We start from the raw sequence: 18,400 nt of genomic DNA on the forward strand, positions 1-18,400 counted from the left end.
ACCTTATGATGAACCTAAGAACAGAGTTTCTCTGTCACAGTTTGCTATTTTATTTACCATAAAATAATAAATATTTGCTATTATTAGAGCCAGGGTAGCTCCATGATATTTAAAAAAAACTATTTCTTTCACATTTTTCACACTTTTGCTGTATTTAGTTGGTCCTTTACACTGAATCCATTGTTAAAATTTGATGGGTAAACTCTGTCTAAAAATATCTCTAGTGACCCACAATTGAAAGGAAGTGACAGGAAGAAAAAGCTCCTGGTACACACCCCTCATCTGTCCACCTATAACTTTTCTTTTTTTTCATACAAAAAAAAAGACTGACTGTTTAGTAAAACAAGTTCTGTTGTATTACAGTCTATGCTGTATCTTAACCACATTTGATCCTGATCCAGTTAATACAGTGGCAGTAAAGTCACTCAACACAAGATCAAACTCCATGTTACCTACTGGTATCACCTCTCCAAGACTCAAGCAGCAGAAGAAAGGAATTGCCTCCTACTTTTAGATTAATGTCCAAACTCAAAACAAACAAAAAATCAAGGAAACAAACACAAACCCCACTACATCAGCAGTGAGTATTTAATGTTTGACTGAAAGGGACTCAACAGCAAAATCATGCCAGGCAGATGTGGCAAGTCACTCCTGGCAGTAGCTACAGCTCCTCAGCAGTGCTGTGCTTGTCTTACAGGAGGAGAGTTGGATGGATTAACCCTAGGCCTGGTGCTACTCTAATGCCCATATAAAATACATATAAATGTGACATAAAAAGGTAACTTTTCTTCTGCTCACAGCATGGCTCCTGAAAGGAGTGTGATTGGTTTTTTAGTTTGTTATAAAGAAGGAATTAATATTAGTGATGCTCAGTTTGCATTTATGTTTCCAGAGAAAAACAAAGGTTGTGTCTCATCTTACCTGAGACCTTACACAAAGGAAGCCTGTTGGGTCAGTTTCACCTGGCCAGCAGTGAAGCAGGGAGCTGACACTGGTGGTAAGCACTTTGAAGTACACTATGCAAAAGCTATTAAATATAGGCTGTTTTCAAACAAGTTGGGTCTTAAAACTATAATTTTCTTCAAAGGAATCTGCTTGGGTTTTCTTCACATGAATAGGTAACTAAACTGAATGTTTGCTCACTGAAGGAAAAAAAAAATCCACCTACTTCTATTAATTAATAACAACCTTAACAACCAAGGCCCAGATGCATGAACTGTGACCATGGAATCTACATACTTATGTGTACTCATAAACACTGCCTGAGCACATCAGCATCATGCACAACTGTTAAGCACGAGATTGTCCATTTCTTATGCAGGAGTCTGGGCTCTTGCTTACTTATGTTTGCTGTTCCACCTTAAGATAGTATCTTCTGTTTTCCGTAGGTTATAGCTATCTGCATTAGCTTAACACAGCACACCCACTACAGTTTCAAGGGTTCCTTTAAACATTGCAATGAAGCACATAGAGAAATATGGCATTCTGACACGTCATTTTTAGTGGTAGCAATGCCTCTGACACTCTGACCTCCTCCAGCTTTCTCCTTGCAATCATCCAGAAAATCTGAAGACCCAATTTATGAACCATTCAACAGCTCTGAAATTATTTTCAGGAACTGTCAGTCAGACACAGGAGATGTTTAGCTGTCTGAGAGAAGCTTGCACTTCTGGTATGCTACATGTGCACAGGTAAAACCTCTGTGACACTGCAAAAGCAAGAGTGAGCTCCAACTTTAGCTTCTCTTCAGCAGATTCAGTCACTCGGGGCAAAACTCACATGCAGAGTAGCAACCACAGGGATTTTTAGGCTCCTCTCTAGAACCTTTACCACAGACAGAGTAATGCACAGATGGACTCCAGATAGGTGGGACTGTCTGCTCTAGGGAGTTACAAGACAGAGCATCTAGCTCTCAAGCTCCCCAAAGCCATCTGCCTGGTCCTGCTCTCCCTAGATGGACTGTCTGCCACACAAGAGCTGCCCAAGAAGCTACAGAGCTCCTTAGGCAACACATTCATGGGGTCAGCCAGGATTTCTCCAGTGCCTGTTCCCCTGGCAACGGTAGTGCCTCCTCCTCAGCTGCAGTTGGCTGTCTCTGGGGTCTAGTTGCTGCCTGGACCCCTCCTTCCTCCTGTATATTGCAGGGACTGGGAGGGCCTTTGGGGCTGGGGCTGCTGCTGGGAAAAGCTTGGGGGTAGTTGAGAGGAGGTGAATGGGGCGAGGGGGTTGTTTGCAGAAGTGTGTGGCAGGGCACAGCTGCTTGTGCTGTGGAGTACAAGAAAGGCTTCAGTCACTGGCACTCCCAAAGGGAGCAGGAGGTACACAGAGGCTGGGATGGAGACGTTGGAAGGTGTTAGATGAATTTAAAATCTATTCATTTGCAACAACAGGCACAGCGAAAGCAGGTATCTCTAGTCTCATCTGGCCTGGAGGTACACCAGTGTGCACTGAAGTGTAGAGAAACTATGAACAGGGAAAGAAAAGCCATTTACTCACCACACTCATGTAATGGAGCATTCGGCCATCCACCTTTCCTTCATCAAACTGGGTCTTATACTGGGGGAGACCAATGTCATCCAGCCACCCTAAGGCAAGAGATAGACACTCATGTTAGTGGGGTAGCCAAGTTACCCAGCACCAGTTAGTGTTCTTCTCATTCTTTGAGCCCCAAATTAGCCATGATTAGGAATCTTCAGCTAAAGTAGTTGCTTCAGCATATCATAAAATCTTACTGGTAACCCAGTGGTAATCCAGTTTTCCGTGATTGTTTTCCTCTTCAGATCCAAGTGCCTGCAGAGCAAGCTGAAGTTTCTTCCGGTGCAATGGGTGCTTTATCCCAAGCTCCTGTGAATGGAAGGAAAGTAGCAAACCTAAAGGTAATACTGTATTTTATTTCTGCCCCCACTGAGTTATGAACTGTTTCAGAGAGTCACACAGTACATACAGCTCTTGCTGGTGACTTGGCAGGTGTATTTTCTATTTGCTGAGTTATCAGCATCATTCTAGCACATGCTCAGCAGTAGGCAAAGGCTCACTCACTGTGGTAGATTAATTTCAAAACATGGTGTATTCTAAACTTTATGAAAACATTGGCTGCAATAGTCTCACACCAGGTTTAAAAAGTATCCCACAATATAAACTGTGTTAGCATTCATAAAAATACTCCACAGGATTTCTTCCCTCCCTCCTGCTTATGCAGGCAAAACAGCTATTTGGTTAAGAGCATATGAAGCTGCCAGGAATTACTGATATTGGTTCATGCTTCCAAGTGCAAAATACTCTCACCAGTTTACTTGCAAGTGCAGTCATTCCAGGATCTTTTTAATCTCATACACACTTTCACCAGTGCTTGTTAGTTAATGTTACCTTTGACAACACTATTACAAATCCCTATGTTCATGTCACATTTTTCCTATTCCAGTTGTAATTATAGTTTTGAATCATCTCACTGAGAGTGATATTTTTAAAAGCTGAAAATTCAAACATTAGCAAATTCAAAGTACACATTGAATCAACTTTTTTATCTTTCTAATTTTAGAAAACAAAGGGGGCCAACGATCTGGATGAGGGGACAGAGTGTACCCTCAGCAAATTTGCTGATGACACCAGACTGGGAGGACTGGCTGATTCCCTAGAAGGCTGTGCTGCCATTCAGTGGGATCTCAACCAGCTTGAGAGTTGGACAACAAAAGTAAGTTCAGAGTCCTGCATCAGGGGTGGAGCAACCATGCACCATTGACCTGCTGGAGAGTGGCTCTGCAAAGAGAAATCTGGGAGTCCTGGTTGATAACAAACTAACCATGAGCCAGCAATGTGCCCCTGTGGCCAAGAAGGCCAATGGCATCCTGGGAAGCATCAAGAAGAGTGTGGCCAGCAGGTCGAGGGAGGTTCTGCTCCCCCTCTACTCTGCCCTGGTGAGGCCTCATCTGGAGTACTGTGTCCAGTTCTGGGCTCCTCAGCTCAAGAGGGACAGGGAATTGCTGGTCAGAGTCCAGTGCAGGGCCACCAAGATGATCAGAGGACTGGAATATCTTCCTTATGAGGAAAGGCTGCAGGAACTGGGGCTGTTTAAGTCTAGAGGAGAAAAGACTGAGGGGGGATCTCATTAATATTTGCAAGTATATAAATGATGGATGTTAGGAGGTTGGGGCATCACTTTATTGTATCTGGTGACAGGACAAGGTGTAATGGGAAGAAGCTGGAACACAAAAAGTTCCATTTAAACATGAGACAAAACTATTTCACTGTTCAGATGAGGGAGCACTGGCACAGGCTGCCCAGGGAGGTTGTAGAATCTCCTTCTCTGAAGGTTTTCAAATCCAGCCTGGACGTGTTCCTGTGTGACCTGATCTAATCTGCGGGGTTTTTTTGCACATACATCTGAAAACAGTGTTTCCAGTCTTTCTCACCTTTTCCAGATCCTGTTGAGAAGCCTGTAGAAGTGTTTGACCAGAGAGTATCCAGTGTTTGCCGTTACTTATGTAAGAGCCTAGCCCTTGGTCCTGGAGCCAGTTGCAAACCTGTTCCTTCGTCCACTTTGCGAATGGCATGTCCAGCTCACTGCAGGTTTTACCAAAAAAGACTGGTAAATCTCGTGCCTCAAATCTCAAATCTTCTCATAGACAACAATGGATCCAAAACCTAAATCTAATTCATGACTGTTTTGTGGAAGTTTGGAAAACCTTTTGGGGAAAACTTGCATCATAGTTGGCTGTCAGGTGAGTCATGAAATGTCTACTTCTGAACCAGAAAGTTCTGATTGCTGCTGATCTCCTGCCACTATCACAATAAACACGGTCTAATAACACTACTGAAAACAACCAACTCTGCTCCCTATCATGACTTAAAACTCTGAGGTGAGATGACAATCTTTCCCTTTAGCATTTAATCCCCAGAAGTGTAGCAGGAAATGTACCAAAGGAGTATCTGTCAGTGCCATGTGCTTATAGCCGTGAGGCAAGGAAGGCTCTGTTTGGTAGCAGGACCCCACCACCCAACCAACTTCCACCCTGCAAAGACCACCTCTAGAAGGAAGAAACAGCCTTGATCAGCCTATGTCCATCTGCCAGGAGAGTGGACATTTCATGTGGGCACTGCACTTCTCCTCTGGATGCTGTGCTGGACTGGAGCTGCTGGGATGGCAGGTGTCAGCACACTTTTCACCACTTGTCTTACTTGCGAGACTGCCCCAGGTCTCGAGACCAGCCCAGCCGTGGCCCCGCGGTTGCCCTCGTTCCTCCTCTTTTGAACTCTGTCTCAGACATGTCATCTGGGTTGAAGGTGGTAGACTGACTTCTTTTAAGCCTAGTTTAAAAGAAGAAAGCATATTCACATTTAGCTAAGGAAAAGGCATGCTATTACTGCAACCAATACAGGCAAGATCTCCTACATAGTTTGGACCTCTTCTTCTACCTGCCTACTGTTAGCTCTCTCAAGTACCACACTGGCTCCTGCTCTCAAGGCAGTAAAACCATAGAGCCACGCACTGGAGAAGGGAAAAGGGAAGATGTGCTCCTGGCAAACCCCCTTGCAAGCCCCAGTGCTGGAGAATGGTCATTTCTTATCTTTTACTTACTTTCCAAATAACTTCTTGATCCCCCTGGCCTTTTTCTTGGAATCTGGAGAAGGTGGTGTCACCTGCAGACTGTCCATTTCTTTTGAGCGAGGGGCCAAGCCAGCCAGATCCAAGTGATCTGCAGATCCCTTCTCGGTTTCAGCTATTAGAAAACAAAAGTCCTGTCAAAACCCACTTGCACAGGATATACGGATACTTCTTAACTTGGGAATGACTCTTGCTAAAATTATGGAGAGCCACCGTGTTGGGAAAACAGAGCAAAAAGGAATGAGAGAAATAACACATGTTCCTCCTCCATGAGCCTGAACTGGGAACACTCCAAGGCAATACTTGGCTTCAGTTAAGTGCCTTGCATTCAAGGTGGGCGAAAAACAACTCATAAAACAATCAGTGAGTTAAATTCCAAGTTTACTCTTCCTCAGGGAGTACTCCTACAGTCCTTTCACAGACAGTGCTGAGGCATGTGGATGTCCAGAAATAATTCAGTGCAGGGAACCAAACAAGGAATCCCCAAGGAACAGAAAATACATTAATTTTGCTACAGGCATCTTTCCTCATAACCTGCAGTATTTCCCCATAAAGGAAACTCTAGCAGTAAACAGCTCCTGCTCCAGAAGCAGGAGGGTCCTTTTCTTCTCAATTTTGTAAATTGTGGAATATTTTATTCCTCTGTAGAGAAACACTATGGAGTTTAGGCTCTGTCTGAACTAGATCTTCTGAGTGATGCACAAAGCATCTCTGATTAGAGACCTTACACATTACTACCCACACTAAAAGCATCCAGTCTTTGACTTGTAGCTGTTATTTTCTACAACAACAAACCTGAGGGCTCCTGTCCCAAAAGAGAAGTTGACACAAAAGCTAAATTAACAAAGAAGAAACCTACTTTAAGATCATTTTAATAGTACTTTTTTTCAGTATTGCGAAATTGCAGTATCTACTAGGCTATGTAAGCAGAGATGTGCCAGCAAGTGCCAGATAGTTGAATAAAACTACCATGTGCAGTTTATGCCACTTACTCGCTAGGGAACAGTGATAGTATGAGCCTGTTCAGATGAAGAAGCCATGGCAAGGCAGCCCACAGCAGGCTGACAGACAGGCCTGTAACCACTTTTACCATCTTTTCACATGGCTGTTTAATTAGATGACTATCATTTATTTTTGAAATGGACTGTCAGACTTCCAGGAGAAAACCACATAAGTTACTTGAGTCGAGGTAGAGCATTGCTGGGACACATGGTCTCAAGTTAACGCTGAGAAGGCCACAATGTGCCATGAACGGCAGCAAAGCGCAGGCTTTGACAGCATATCTTTCTCCTGGTAAAAGTTTAGATGATCCAGCAAGAATTCATTTGAACACTTCCCATTTTCCACCCGTTTTAGATCTTAGACCTTGTAGTGAGGCAACAAGGTCATGTAGAAGATAACTTCCAGGCACTTTGGCTTGATTGCTACTGACTACGGGGATCCTGCCAGTGAGAGACAGCACTGAAGTTGAACCAGGCTTTTGCATCTGTAGTTTTTGCTTTACTTGTATAAGAAAAAGTGCTAGTTTAGGAAAAAAACCCACATTTAAACAGCATTCTAGAGAAAGAATACCAGGACAAGGGTGGGTGCATTAGTAGCAGAGATTTGCGGGTATTGCAATGTTTGCTCCTCATACTTCACTTCCTGCCATGTGCTGACACAGTCCCATAGAACAGCTGGCATTTGTGGGCCCATATAGGAAACTGAGAGGGCCTCCAGCACTTCATCTCCCTGTCAGCAAGGGCCACAGCAGGTGGCTGTACAACCACCCTGACTGACACAGCTCTGCTTGCTAAGGCAGGACTCTGCAGGTCTCATATGCCCTTGCCACAACCACCCAGGGAATGCTCATGTCTCAAGACTTGTTTTTACTACGTGAATGGCTCTATCCCCATCTGCCTCTATTTCTCATTTGTTTTGTTACATAATAAATATCACTGCATCTTAGAAAAGGAATTAGGTATCCTTCCCCTCAGAACTCCCCTAAGTGAATGCCTGAGAAATATACCTCTGCTCCTTTAAGCTCTTCCAGGGGATCCAGGGCAGAAGACAGCACAAAGGCGCCTCCAGTATTTAAACATCATCAGTTCTCACCTGCTGCCTCAGTCTGTGGGTAACTTTGTGCTCAAAGTTATGGCAAACTTCTCTGCAAATTAACCCGCAATCTCTCTCATTAGTATCAGTTACTGAGAAATGGCACAGCTGACTTTGCTTTAGCAGAGGGCAGATGTTACATGAAAACTCCTTTTAGTGATGTACAAAAGTTTCGATGCAGAGCTCTGGTGTCTAGTTCTCATTCGAGAAGTGTGTGGCCATAACCAGCTGTTAGCAGCAGTCACAACACAGCGCTGGTACAGGCAGACATGCAGGATTACTATACCTAAAGTAGGTGCACTTGCACTTCGACTGCGATCTTCAGATATCCAAACAACCCACATAACCACACGTGGCACAACAGAAGGGAACACACAGAAGGCACAACGTAAAACATAGTTCAAAACTTAACATCAACAAAAATAGAAGACACGAGCAGGGGAGGTACATGAGACATGCGCTACACACAACGCTGAATTCACACAGAGTTCAGGAAGATCAACTCACTGTTCATTCCCCCACCTCTCACAGAACCAAAAAGAAATGCAGTAGAGCTCTACGGTGGAGAGGGTAAAACAGCACCGCAGTCACTTTGGTGAGGGGAGGTCACTTGCTCCGTGACACATTGGGCAGGTGACTCAACGTGGGTTCCTGTGAGGTGGCAAAAATCTGCACACCAGCTTTACAGATGTAAGCACTGAAATCAAGATGAGAGGTCACAAGATCCTGATCTAGATGGCCCATCTTCCAATCCTTTAGGATAGCCACAAGTACTCTACTTTGTTAGACAAACTGATTTCAGGATGAAACAAAGGATTACACAAAAAGCACACATAAAAAAACCCACAAATCAAAGAGTCAAACACTCAGAATAGACTGTACATTTATTGCAAGAAAGCTAGCAAGTTCCTATGCTACGTGTCATATACATGTGCAAAGTATAATAAATTTATAGGTATGTTCCTTCTTTTGAACAAAAAGTCTAAAATTATCTTTCAGTAAGTAAGAACAGGTGACTCTTCTACTCAACAAAACAGAGGCTATCCCACTTCAGGTTTCTGAAAGACAAAGCTAAATTCCTAAGTCTCAGGCAAGAAAAGCCAAAAACTTTAGATGGCAGACTCGCATGATGCTTGAATTGGAACAATGGAAATATTTTACTTGGTGGAAACAGGAACTTCTGCATTAAGTAGAACATTTTGTTTACTTCTTTGTCATGTGCAAATGTCATCAAATGACAACACCAAAACAATCTCCTCCATTACAGGTTCAAAAATCAACAAATTTGAATAACTTGTCCATCCTGTTCCTGTTGCCCACCATCTCTTTTGCAAGACCGCTTAAATACACATAAAATAAAGAGGAAGATTGAGTGCTGCTGCCACATTTCTCTACATCTGAAAACTTTATGAAAGAAACTAAGGATGGAGCCAGAGGAAAGAAAAAAAAGCCCATAAATGCCATTTGTGAACTACTGCCAGGCAGCTAGCATTTCAAAACAGCTGCAGTCCACTACAAGGACCCATGGGAGATATCACAGCAGAGTTGCTGTTTGGTATTTTCCAAATATTCTACTGAAAAAAGTGCCACCAAGTCACAGTGAGACTAAAGCTGGCCTTCCTGCTTCTTACACAGTTACAGTTAAGACTCTTAAAATACTGCATGCAGATGCACAATACCTACCCAGGTTGGGGGCACTCGCAGTCCTCTTGTTACTTTTTATCTTGAAAAAGCCTCGTCCAAATGAAGACCTGGCTTTACGGGTTCCAAAACTGTCCTCATCACCTGTGCCACTATGAGAAGCAGACTTTGGAGAGAGGGTTGCGAAAGTATTACTTTCTACAGGAGGTTTAACCTGCTGAAATTAGGGAAAGAAAGATTTGATATTAGGGAATTGTAAATGGCCTTTTGAGAGAGACTGTAAAGTGAGCACCAACAGATAATCTGGAGAGTCCCTCTCATTTGTTACTACAAGAAAACATAATGCATAAGTCATAAAGGAAAACATAAACAAGATCTCCAAGTGACTAGGTTCAAGATTATTACCACTACCTTCCAAGAGCAACTTGTCTTCTTTAAGATGTTTCTTAGTCTTCTGCAAGGCTGGCTTACAGGTATGGAAAAGGTAAAAAGGCAGTCCTACAAGGCTTTGAACTTCCCCAGTTTTCCAGGGTTGCTGTCTCCCCCACTGGTAGCTGTAAGCACAGTGGGATGCAAACAGAGAGATGCGACCCACATAATATATTGATTCTCCGCCAAGTGTCAACACAGCTCTTTTTGTCTATCACTGCTCTGCAGTTTCAGAGTTAATGGATTAACTGACTATGTCCACCGACAAAGCTGAGAGGAAATTCAGTATAAAGCAAAGAGTGTAAGTGTCAGGACAGACATTAGACACCAGTTAGCCAGTTTAAAGCAGTAGCTTTAACCTTACTAGTTGCTTCACTTGGTCTTTAACAGAGGGAGGAAGCAAACCCATTCATAGTTCAAATATATTCCTTTGGCTTTTGCTGATATGGCATCCACCTTACAAGTGGTATCTGAGGCATGGCCTCTCTGCTCAGGTCTTCCTGTAAGTAATAACTGTTGCAAGAAACTATGGCCACAAAGTACTGCAGGGTAACTCTTGTGCAATGACATTCTAACACCATTGCTACTTAGAGAAGATGATTTGGAAAGCTAAAGGTTTTTAAAGAGACAATAATCAAAGGTAATCACAGGATCAGTAAAATACTTAATGGTTAGCTTTGCTAATTGTCTAGTGGCAGATTATATGGGGGAAACATTAGCTCAGATAGCAACCTCATGCTCAACCAGACTGAAAGATAATCCATGTGTGAGAAGATAAGAATGTGTGAGACACTACAAGCCTGATACTGAAGCGATGGTGACAACCACCATATGCTCCTTGCTATCCTGTCTGCAGGTCTGCTGACCCTCCTCTGGAATTGCATGCTGGTAGTTCACACAACTGAGCCTTTCAACATGTGCTCCCTGGTCTGTGTTTCTCTGTGTACCTGCATGAGTGCACACACATACACACACACATTACCTCTGTTGGCTTCTGTGCAGAGTCTCTGTCCTGCTTTGGGAAAGATTAAGAAGACATTTTAAAAGTTATGGTTTATAGACAATATTGAATTAATGATGGTTACCCTGAGTTAAATGCTGACTGAAATACCCTTCCCTGCCTATTTCCTCCCTTTCCCCCAACAAAAATCTTTTCAGAGCTGTATTTCACACAGATTAATTCCTGCTTTCTTTCAGGTCAGTGAGCTGACATGAAAATATGTTTGCTTCAGTTTACTTTGTAAACGATTAGCCGTGTATACAATTAGTAACATGCAGTCTGTTGAGGCACTAAAAGGCAGAGCCGGCTAACGGGACTCAAAGCAGGAATCAGACAGGTTAGAAGCCAAATAGATAAAATATCCACAGCCTCTGCTTCTCGGCTGTCCAAACGAACAAAACCAAAACCCTAACACGTGAACTCCAGCTTTCATCGAGTTCTCATTATGTTTTCAGTCCTGTCATCATCCCTTCTGAGCTGTAAGGCACAGCAGAGTGGTGTAGCTATTAGGGAACTCAGAGACTTTTAGGAGTTTAGGCTGTCAAAAAAGAGCACAAGAATTGCCCTGATTTGATGACATTGTTAGAGGCTAGCTGCTTTTGGTTACTTCAAAAGAGATCCAAAGTGAAGCTATCACCAGACATACAAAGGCTTCCATCCCGGAAGAACTAGCCCACCCCAGACTGTATTTTGTAATGCATTAATTACACAGCCCTCCAAAATTATTTGCTTTAAAGACACGTAGGAAGCAGTAGTGGAACTTACTCTCTTCTTGTCTTAAATCAACCAAAAACCCCACCTCACTATCTATGGGAAAACACAGCAAGAGACCTCAGGCAAACATCTCATTTAATTAAAAATAATAATAAAAAAAGAGCAAAAACACTTGTGTTTTCAAGAGCAGATTTCAGATTTTCTCCTTAATAAAATCAGGAAGGTGTCCCATGCATGTGTTGTGACCACTGCTAACACATGACACGAGGAGCTCTACTATGACTCAGAATTTCTCAGAAGGTGGCAACAGGTCATGGCTACAACAGAGGCGTCACCTTTGTTTTAAGGGGATGGGAGGAAGTAAGAGATCAAACCAACCGCTTCAGAGGTCTCTTTCCTCAAACTGCTCAGACTGCTGGACTTCTGCAGCGAATGATTTCTGAAATGACAACATAAAAACCAAGCCAAGTTACTAGGACTGAATTTGCTAAGATCAAGAGTCTCATGAATCAGCTTTAAAGAAAGCACTAGAATACATGATGGGATGTACTAAAAACAAAGGCATTTTGAATTAGGACAATCAATGCATTAATCATAGCCCATGCAATTTGATAAGATACTGTTAAGAATCTCCACATTGTAATTGCTGTTGCTGATGCTTCAGTGATATGATGCCCATCTTTGGATATTTTTTGGCTTCTTATTTAATGCTATATTTTCAGAAGCACAAGCAGAAGTTACAGAGGCAAAGGAAGTGATTTAAACAAAAGCTAGGAAAAACAGTAATCTTAACAGAAGGAGCAACAGGCTTCTGACTAATTTTATCCTTAAAGAAGCCAAGTACATTACGTCAAGTGTGTATATTTTAGTATTTTATCTTTGGTTCCATTTTCCATTTCAGACCAGATATTCCCTAGTTTCTGGTCGGGTTTACAGTCTGGTTGAAAAGAGAGTTACCAGTCAACTTTTTCGTGGAATCAGGTATTAGTTAAGACTATCTTCACTTAATTTTATGAAGTTATCTATCTTTATACCAGTGTAAAGGGAGTAGGATTTGGCTCTGGGAATATTCTTGTGGCACTAAGTCATTCAAAATAAAAACAGCTGCTGAGCCTCACCCTGTGTACCAGACAAACTCTGTTGACTTAGGCTCCTTACTAACAAATTGCTGTGACTCAAATGAGTTCATAAATAGTGCCACTGATTTCCCTAGGGAATATGGATATGTGTCAGAAATTAAAATTTATTTCTCATTGTTGTCAGCTGACCACCTTTTCCTTACTATCAAAAGAAAAAACGCAAATTACATGTGCATATACTACAACAAATTGTAAATTTCGAAGTACTTTTGACAGTCTACAACCTAGTCAGAGATGCCTCACAACATAAAATAAATTAACTGCACATGTGCATATATAAGGCATTGGAAAATAACAATCATGAAAACATAGGACGTGCAGAAAACTATGACCACTAAATGTCATCTTGGCTACAATTAGCTGACATATTTACACGTGTACATAAAATATGGGGGGTTGTGTTGCGAGCATTTCAAGTTGACAATCACATGTAAATACATTTTCTAAACAGTTTTGATGATGGTACTTACGCTGGACTATTGCATAGCTGAGTTTCTGGTGGGGAACCTGTTGATCTTCCTTCACTGGAAAAACAAAAAAGATAAGAAAAGAGTAAGGCATATGGGGATCCTATACAAATACCTTGCCGATAAAGAAATCCTATCATCTCAGCCCGCTTTAATCCTGCTTTCACTTCAGCCACTATGGTAGTAACACACAGCAAATTTTCCACTCTCTGCATTCAAGTCTTGTAAAAGATAAAGGACAAAGGTGATCTCAGGAGCCAGGAAGACAACTTGTCCTGTAAGTTGATGACAATATCACATTACTCAGCTTAAATAAATGCAGGAGTGACAGTATATGCAGGGTCTGCAGCAGCACCAAGTAGTGTAGGTCACCAGCTCCCTTTCAATATCACCCATGGTGGGGGGGAGCATTTTGCTGCAGGTTAGTACTCTTTATTTAGCTTGTTTTTTTCCAAGATGGGACATAGATGAAATCCCTGCTGGTGACGGCTAGAGCTGTGTGCGGCACGGCACAGCACAGCAGAAACCAGGCAAAGCTGGTCTTCTGGATAGGGTGATTTCCCTGACTGGAAAAATCACACTGATTTTGCACATGAAGACTGATGATGATTTTAAGTGAGCAAGATTTCCTTGTCTCTGAATTCTTTGTATTTGATACTAATTTAGATAAAGCCAGGGATTTGGACTGAGAAGAAACAACACCAGCACAGACTTTGTCTATCTGTGAGTCAGGTATGCTTTTCAGTACTCCCTGAGAAACACTGACAAAGGAAGGTGATGGCCACTTCTCACTCAGCAAGCTGCCACTGGGTTCAAGCGTGGTAGCCCCTGCCTGCTACAGCTCAGTCCTTGAGGTGCAGCCATGCATTCCCATCCCAGCTTCCCTGACACTGAGCCTAAACATTTCATCCAGCTTTCCAAATCCCAGGCAGGGCTCTCCTAAGAGCAGGCAAAGAGTTATCTTTGTATTGCATTGTGACAAATGACAGCAGAAAAGATATTTCTTTCTCTGATATTTTGAAACACCACTTGGGTTTCCTTCTAGGGCTCCATTATCAACCTTAGAGCTAGACAGTCCTTTTATGGCAGTTTTTGCAGTGCATTACACCAATCTTTAGTCTAAACTGTGGAAAATGTCTGAATGCAAATCATCAGGAATGCATTTGTGCTAGCACAGCCAACACACTCTCAGCCAGGCCTAGATGCTGTAAACCTAGATAAAAATAATGATTCTGTGCCCTTCCTTACATTAGATCAGTTTTCCTCTCCTTCTGTTCATTTTGAGTGAAGCAGCTGGTATAGAGTGAGTGCTGCTACAAGCAACAGCAACCAAACTAATACTTGCTTACTGAAAAAAAAAACTAATCAATGTACGTAAGCTGAGTTTGCCACAGCTAGTCAAGTGAATGACTAGCTATATGTTTAACTGACTTAATAACTTGATGATAGTAACAGACAGATGATTACTCTCAATAAATGCCACAAAATATTGTGTTTACCACATATGGAAACAATACCTCATTTCACTTGTAGGATCTGGTCTAGGCTGCATTTTCACTTTCTCTGCAACAGTTTCTGAGCTCTTGGATATTGATGAAAAAGAAGGGATTGAAATCTGTAAAATACTGGTGTGGATCTGTAAGGAGTTCTAAAAAGAATGAAGAATGTGTGTTACACTGTTTTGAGCGGGAATTAAGCAGTCAGAAATGAAAAAAGAGTAACAAACTATGACAAGAAGGATCTGAAATAAGCTTTCTAAAAATTATTTCCCTTCCCTTCCTACTGTAATACAATGATTTCCTACTTGAAAAATGGCACTGACAATAAAATATGAATCACTGCCTAGGTAAGGTATAGCATAGACAAAAATCTCAGAAGTCTCTCAAAACTCCCTGATAAATCTGTCCCAATCACAGACCCCACAAAGAGTACTTCACTTTTCAAGTTTAGTCCTGTCCTCAGCCCCTCAGAGAATACCAAAAGGCTGCTAAACATTTAATTTAGTTAAGTCAGTAGAGTCCCTGCTCTGACTCGGAGCTTTAAGAGAGGAGATCTATGGTTTTATTATTGGAAAATGTGATTGTAAACATTGGAGACTGGACCACAACCTGATAAAGCTATCATTTAACTGAATGGATGTAATGATGAGTGCACCCTTTTAAATATGACAGGATATATTACATAAGTCCCAACATGTTTACTTCAAGTTCTTGACAAATTAAATGCAGCTCCTAAAACAGCTATGTTTGACAGGAGAAGTAGTTTATACCCATCCTCATGACAAATACAGCTATTTGCTGTCTCAAAATCCCATCTGCTCATTAAGAAAAATAAATTTAACTGAACTTGGCTTTCACAAGATGATTACAGTCTCCAAAAGTATATAGGACATTACTAAAAACCGTGCAACCCAGAAAAAATCCTTTCAGAAACTTGAGGTTTGGCATCTGCGATATGAATCCAGCAAAAGCAATTTTCAAGGAGTATTAAATGATGAGGAAAAAAATAATACCTCTTCATGAATATTCACATTGAAGTCATCATGGATTGGAGATGCTGTTACCGGGGTTGGGGATGAGCTTTTCTCTGGGTCAGTCAGACTTGGTGTGTCCAATAAAACCGTGGAAACAGACCCTGAATTCAAGAAGTCTTCACTGTCACTTTCCTTGCCTGAAGAGAGAGAATATAGAAACCTGTTGGCTTTACTTCTGGATACATTTCGACCCTCGCTCCCACACAAGGTGCAGCCAGTGTGCTCATTGATAGGCCAGAAACAGAAGAGAATAGACTAGGACAGACTACAACGGGAGAAGGGGAGTCATTGCCGAATGTCACTTTCCAATTCGACCACCACATAGTAGGGGTGGAGCAAAGAGGACTTACATCTGGCAGCAGACAGCAAGATCAGTTTCAAGAAGCTGAATAAACTGGAGTCGTTCATTTTCTGTCCTATGTTCTGGAATTTTATACTAAATACTTATTTTCCCTATTCAGTAGGGAACAATCAGGGTGTCAAATCTATCTGAAACTTAAGCTGTCTCTATGGTATCTTCAAGTTACCCAGCAGAAAAATGCAGCCCACTACTGAAGAGTCTAACACCATGCTCCATGAATTGGAGGTTTCCATAAGGCAGTAATACAGTGCTGTGGTTAAGGCATCCCTTTTTTTACTATGGTATCTAGCAACAGGACAAGGGGTAATGGGATCAGCTGGAATTGAAAAAGTTCCATTTAAACATAAGAAAAAACTATTTCACTGTGAGGCAGACGGAGCACTGACACAGGCTGCCCAGGGAGAGTGTGGAGTCTCCTTCCTTGGAGGTCTTCAAGACCCACCTGGACACGTTTCTGTGTGACCTGATCTAGGTAGACCTGCTTCTGCAGGGGGGTTGGACTAGATGATCTCTAAAGGTCCCTTCCAACCCTAGCATTCTATGATGCACACTATCAAATTGCACATATATTATATGTGCAAACATTATCAGAATGCTGATGTCTAAAATTTTTTGAGGGTAGGCCTTTCAGAGGACAGTGACTCAAAATATGCAACTTGAGCACTGAAAGAACAGGATGATGCAGGGAGAAACTCACCAGGACAGGATCACTGCTGTAAAGGGAGATGCTCACTTTCTAACATCTGTTTTTACCTGAAAACCCAGAACCGTTTCAGTGTGATGCTCTACATGTGGGTTTTTAAATTTTCTTTTAATGGAGAAAAGGAAAGAGATAGAGTATTCAGTGCAATTACATAAAACTGTCGATCATCTCAACATTTATCACCTTTGGGAAGCAGAAGCTCCTGGATCTGAAAATCTCCACCAGTCTTGGAACATATGGAATGTACTGTTACACATTATGGTGTACATTATAGCTACTGTTTCAGTCAGACAGTTAAACTCATTATCTGTTGATAGAAAAAGCTTTTTTCATTTTATACAGTTGTGTGAAAAAAAAGACTGGTAGGAAAAGCCAGCCTAGGCCTCCAAGCGTAGTAAGAAATGAGAACTATTCCACAGCTGCTGCACGTGGTGGTTTGTGATGGCTTCATTACATGCCAAAGACTGGTGTGTTCTGGCAGCACAGTCCTGGCAGCGCATTCATTTTGCTGCAGACATTTGTGCAGCTCTTGGGCATTCCAGAGTGTGTAGGCACTGGGGCGATGCTGGTGTGTCTTGTAGGAATGTGAATGCTCAGGCACTGGTCTGCTCTGCTCCCAACTCCACCCCAGAAACACACGAGAGAGGAGGGGAACAGCAGTTTTTAGTAGCTAATGTAGCAGCCAGCCCTGAAAGGCATTTCAGTAGGCTATGGAAAGAGCCCAAGAGCTTATCATAGTCAAACTAATTTCTACAAGGGAGAAATAAGCAATGTGACAATAACAGTTCCTACTACCAGATGGTAAATGGGACAGCATCCATTTGTGCAGCTGCTTGGTCAATAAATGGCAATTTACCAGTTCACACCACTTGAAGCACTGGCTTTACCTAAGAGATGCCTCCAAAGATACTAAGTCTCAGAGTCAATATAACATTGCCACAATGCACCTAGAGTTTAAATGACAGTAGAGTTTAAGAGGTTTTTTTAATTGTACAATACCTTTTTTACCTTGAGCCAGTATCACCATGTCTTGAACTTTCTTGTACCTATTCAGAGATTGCCGAAGTTCTTCTATCTTCCGATCCTAAAATAAAATAAAGTTGTTTCTCTGCCTCTCACTTCAGCAAATCAAAAATAAGGAATACAAATACTAGATATTCTTCAGTTTAGTTGTCTGTGAGACTAAAATAAATGGGAAGCATGGATAGGACAGGACCCAGAACTTCGAGAGGTTTTTAAACATCAAAACTTGTATTTAGCAAAAATTAAAATCTGGTTTATCACCAGAATCATCCCAGCCTTGAAAGTGGTTTTTGGCTCCCTTGTTAAATCAAAGGTAGGGTATAGTAAATTTGCTGTGTACAAAGAAAGCAGTAATCAAAGGATAGAGGGCTTTGGTGATCAAAAGAAAACGTCCTACAAAATGCACATGCATATGAATGCACAAAGCCATACCTGAAAACAATTCATACTTTCTCTTTTGAAAATGTAGCCTGTGACATCTCCTGGGACTTGTATGGAGCTCTTTATACTTTCAGAACACACTGTAAATTTCAGTCACACTGAATTGAATGATACAACAGTGTTAAGGGCTCTGTGCACATGTGACAGTTCCTAAATGCTCAGTTACAGTCCCTTAAAGGCACTGCAGTGCTTCTGACTACAGTGAATAACTGATTCCTACAAATTTGATTTTTATATGAATCATGACAAGTTC

General features: G+C 41.8%; 1 protein-coding gene across 14 annotated transcripts in view; it reads right to left on the bottom strand.

The window, feature by feature from the left end:
- The window catches only part of PPFIBP1 (PPFIA binding protein 1), a 115,892-nt gene that overhangs the window by 9,191 nt on the left and 88,301 nt on the right, over window positions 1–18,400 (bottom strand). For 5 of the 14 annotated variants that reach the window (XM_062008449.1, XM_062008515.1, XM_062008441.1 and 2 more), the window contains 13 exons: window positions 17,683–17,767; window positions 15,599–15,756; window positions 14,604–14,734; window positions 13,090–13,143; window positions 11,859–11,919; window positions 10,749–10,781; window positions 9,380–9,554; window positions 7,983–8,015; window positions 5,576–5,717; window positions 5,176–5,304; window positions 4,410–4,560; window positions 2,733–2,844; window positions 2,497–2,585 (listed from right to left, as the gene is read on the bottom strand). In XM_062008449.1, coding sequence (XP_061864433.1) covers window positions 2,497–2,585; window positions 2,733–2,844; window positions 4,410–4,560; window positions 5,176–5,304; window positions 5,576–5,717; window positions 7,983–8,015; window positions 9,380–9,554; window positions 10,749–10,781; window positions 11,859–11,919; window positions 13,090–13,143; window positions 14,604–14,734; window positions 15,599–15,756; window positions 17,683–17,767 — 1,353 coding nt within the window. The remainder of the gene's footprint in view (window positions 1–2,496; window positions 2,586–2,732; window positions 2,845–4,409; window positions 4,561–5,175; window positions 5,305–5,575; window positions 5,718–7,982; window positions 8,016–9,379; window positions 9,555–10,748; window positions 10,782–11,858; window positions 11,920–13,089; window positions 13,144–14,603; window positions 14,735–15,598; window positions 15,757–17,682; window positions 17,768–18,400) is intronic. The other 9 variants (XM_062008534.1, XM_062008499.1, XM_062008545.1 and 6 more) reach the window with 7 other exon arrangements.

The sequence above is a fragment of the Colius striatus genome, chromosome 1, assembly GCF_028858725.1.
Source record: "Colius striatus isolate bColStr4 chromosome 1, bColStr4.1.hap1, whole genome shotgun sequence".
NCBI lineage: Eukaryota > Metazoa > Chordata > Aves > Coliiformes > Coliidae > Colius > Colius striatus.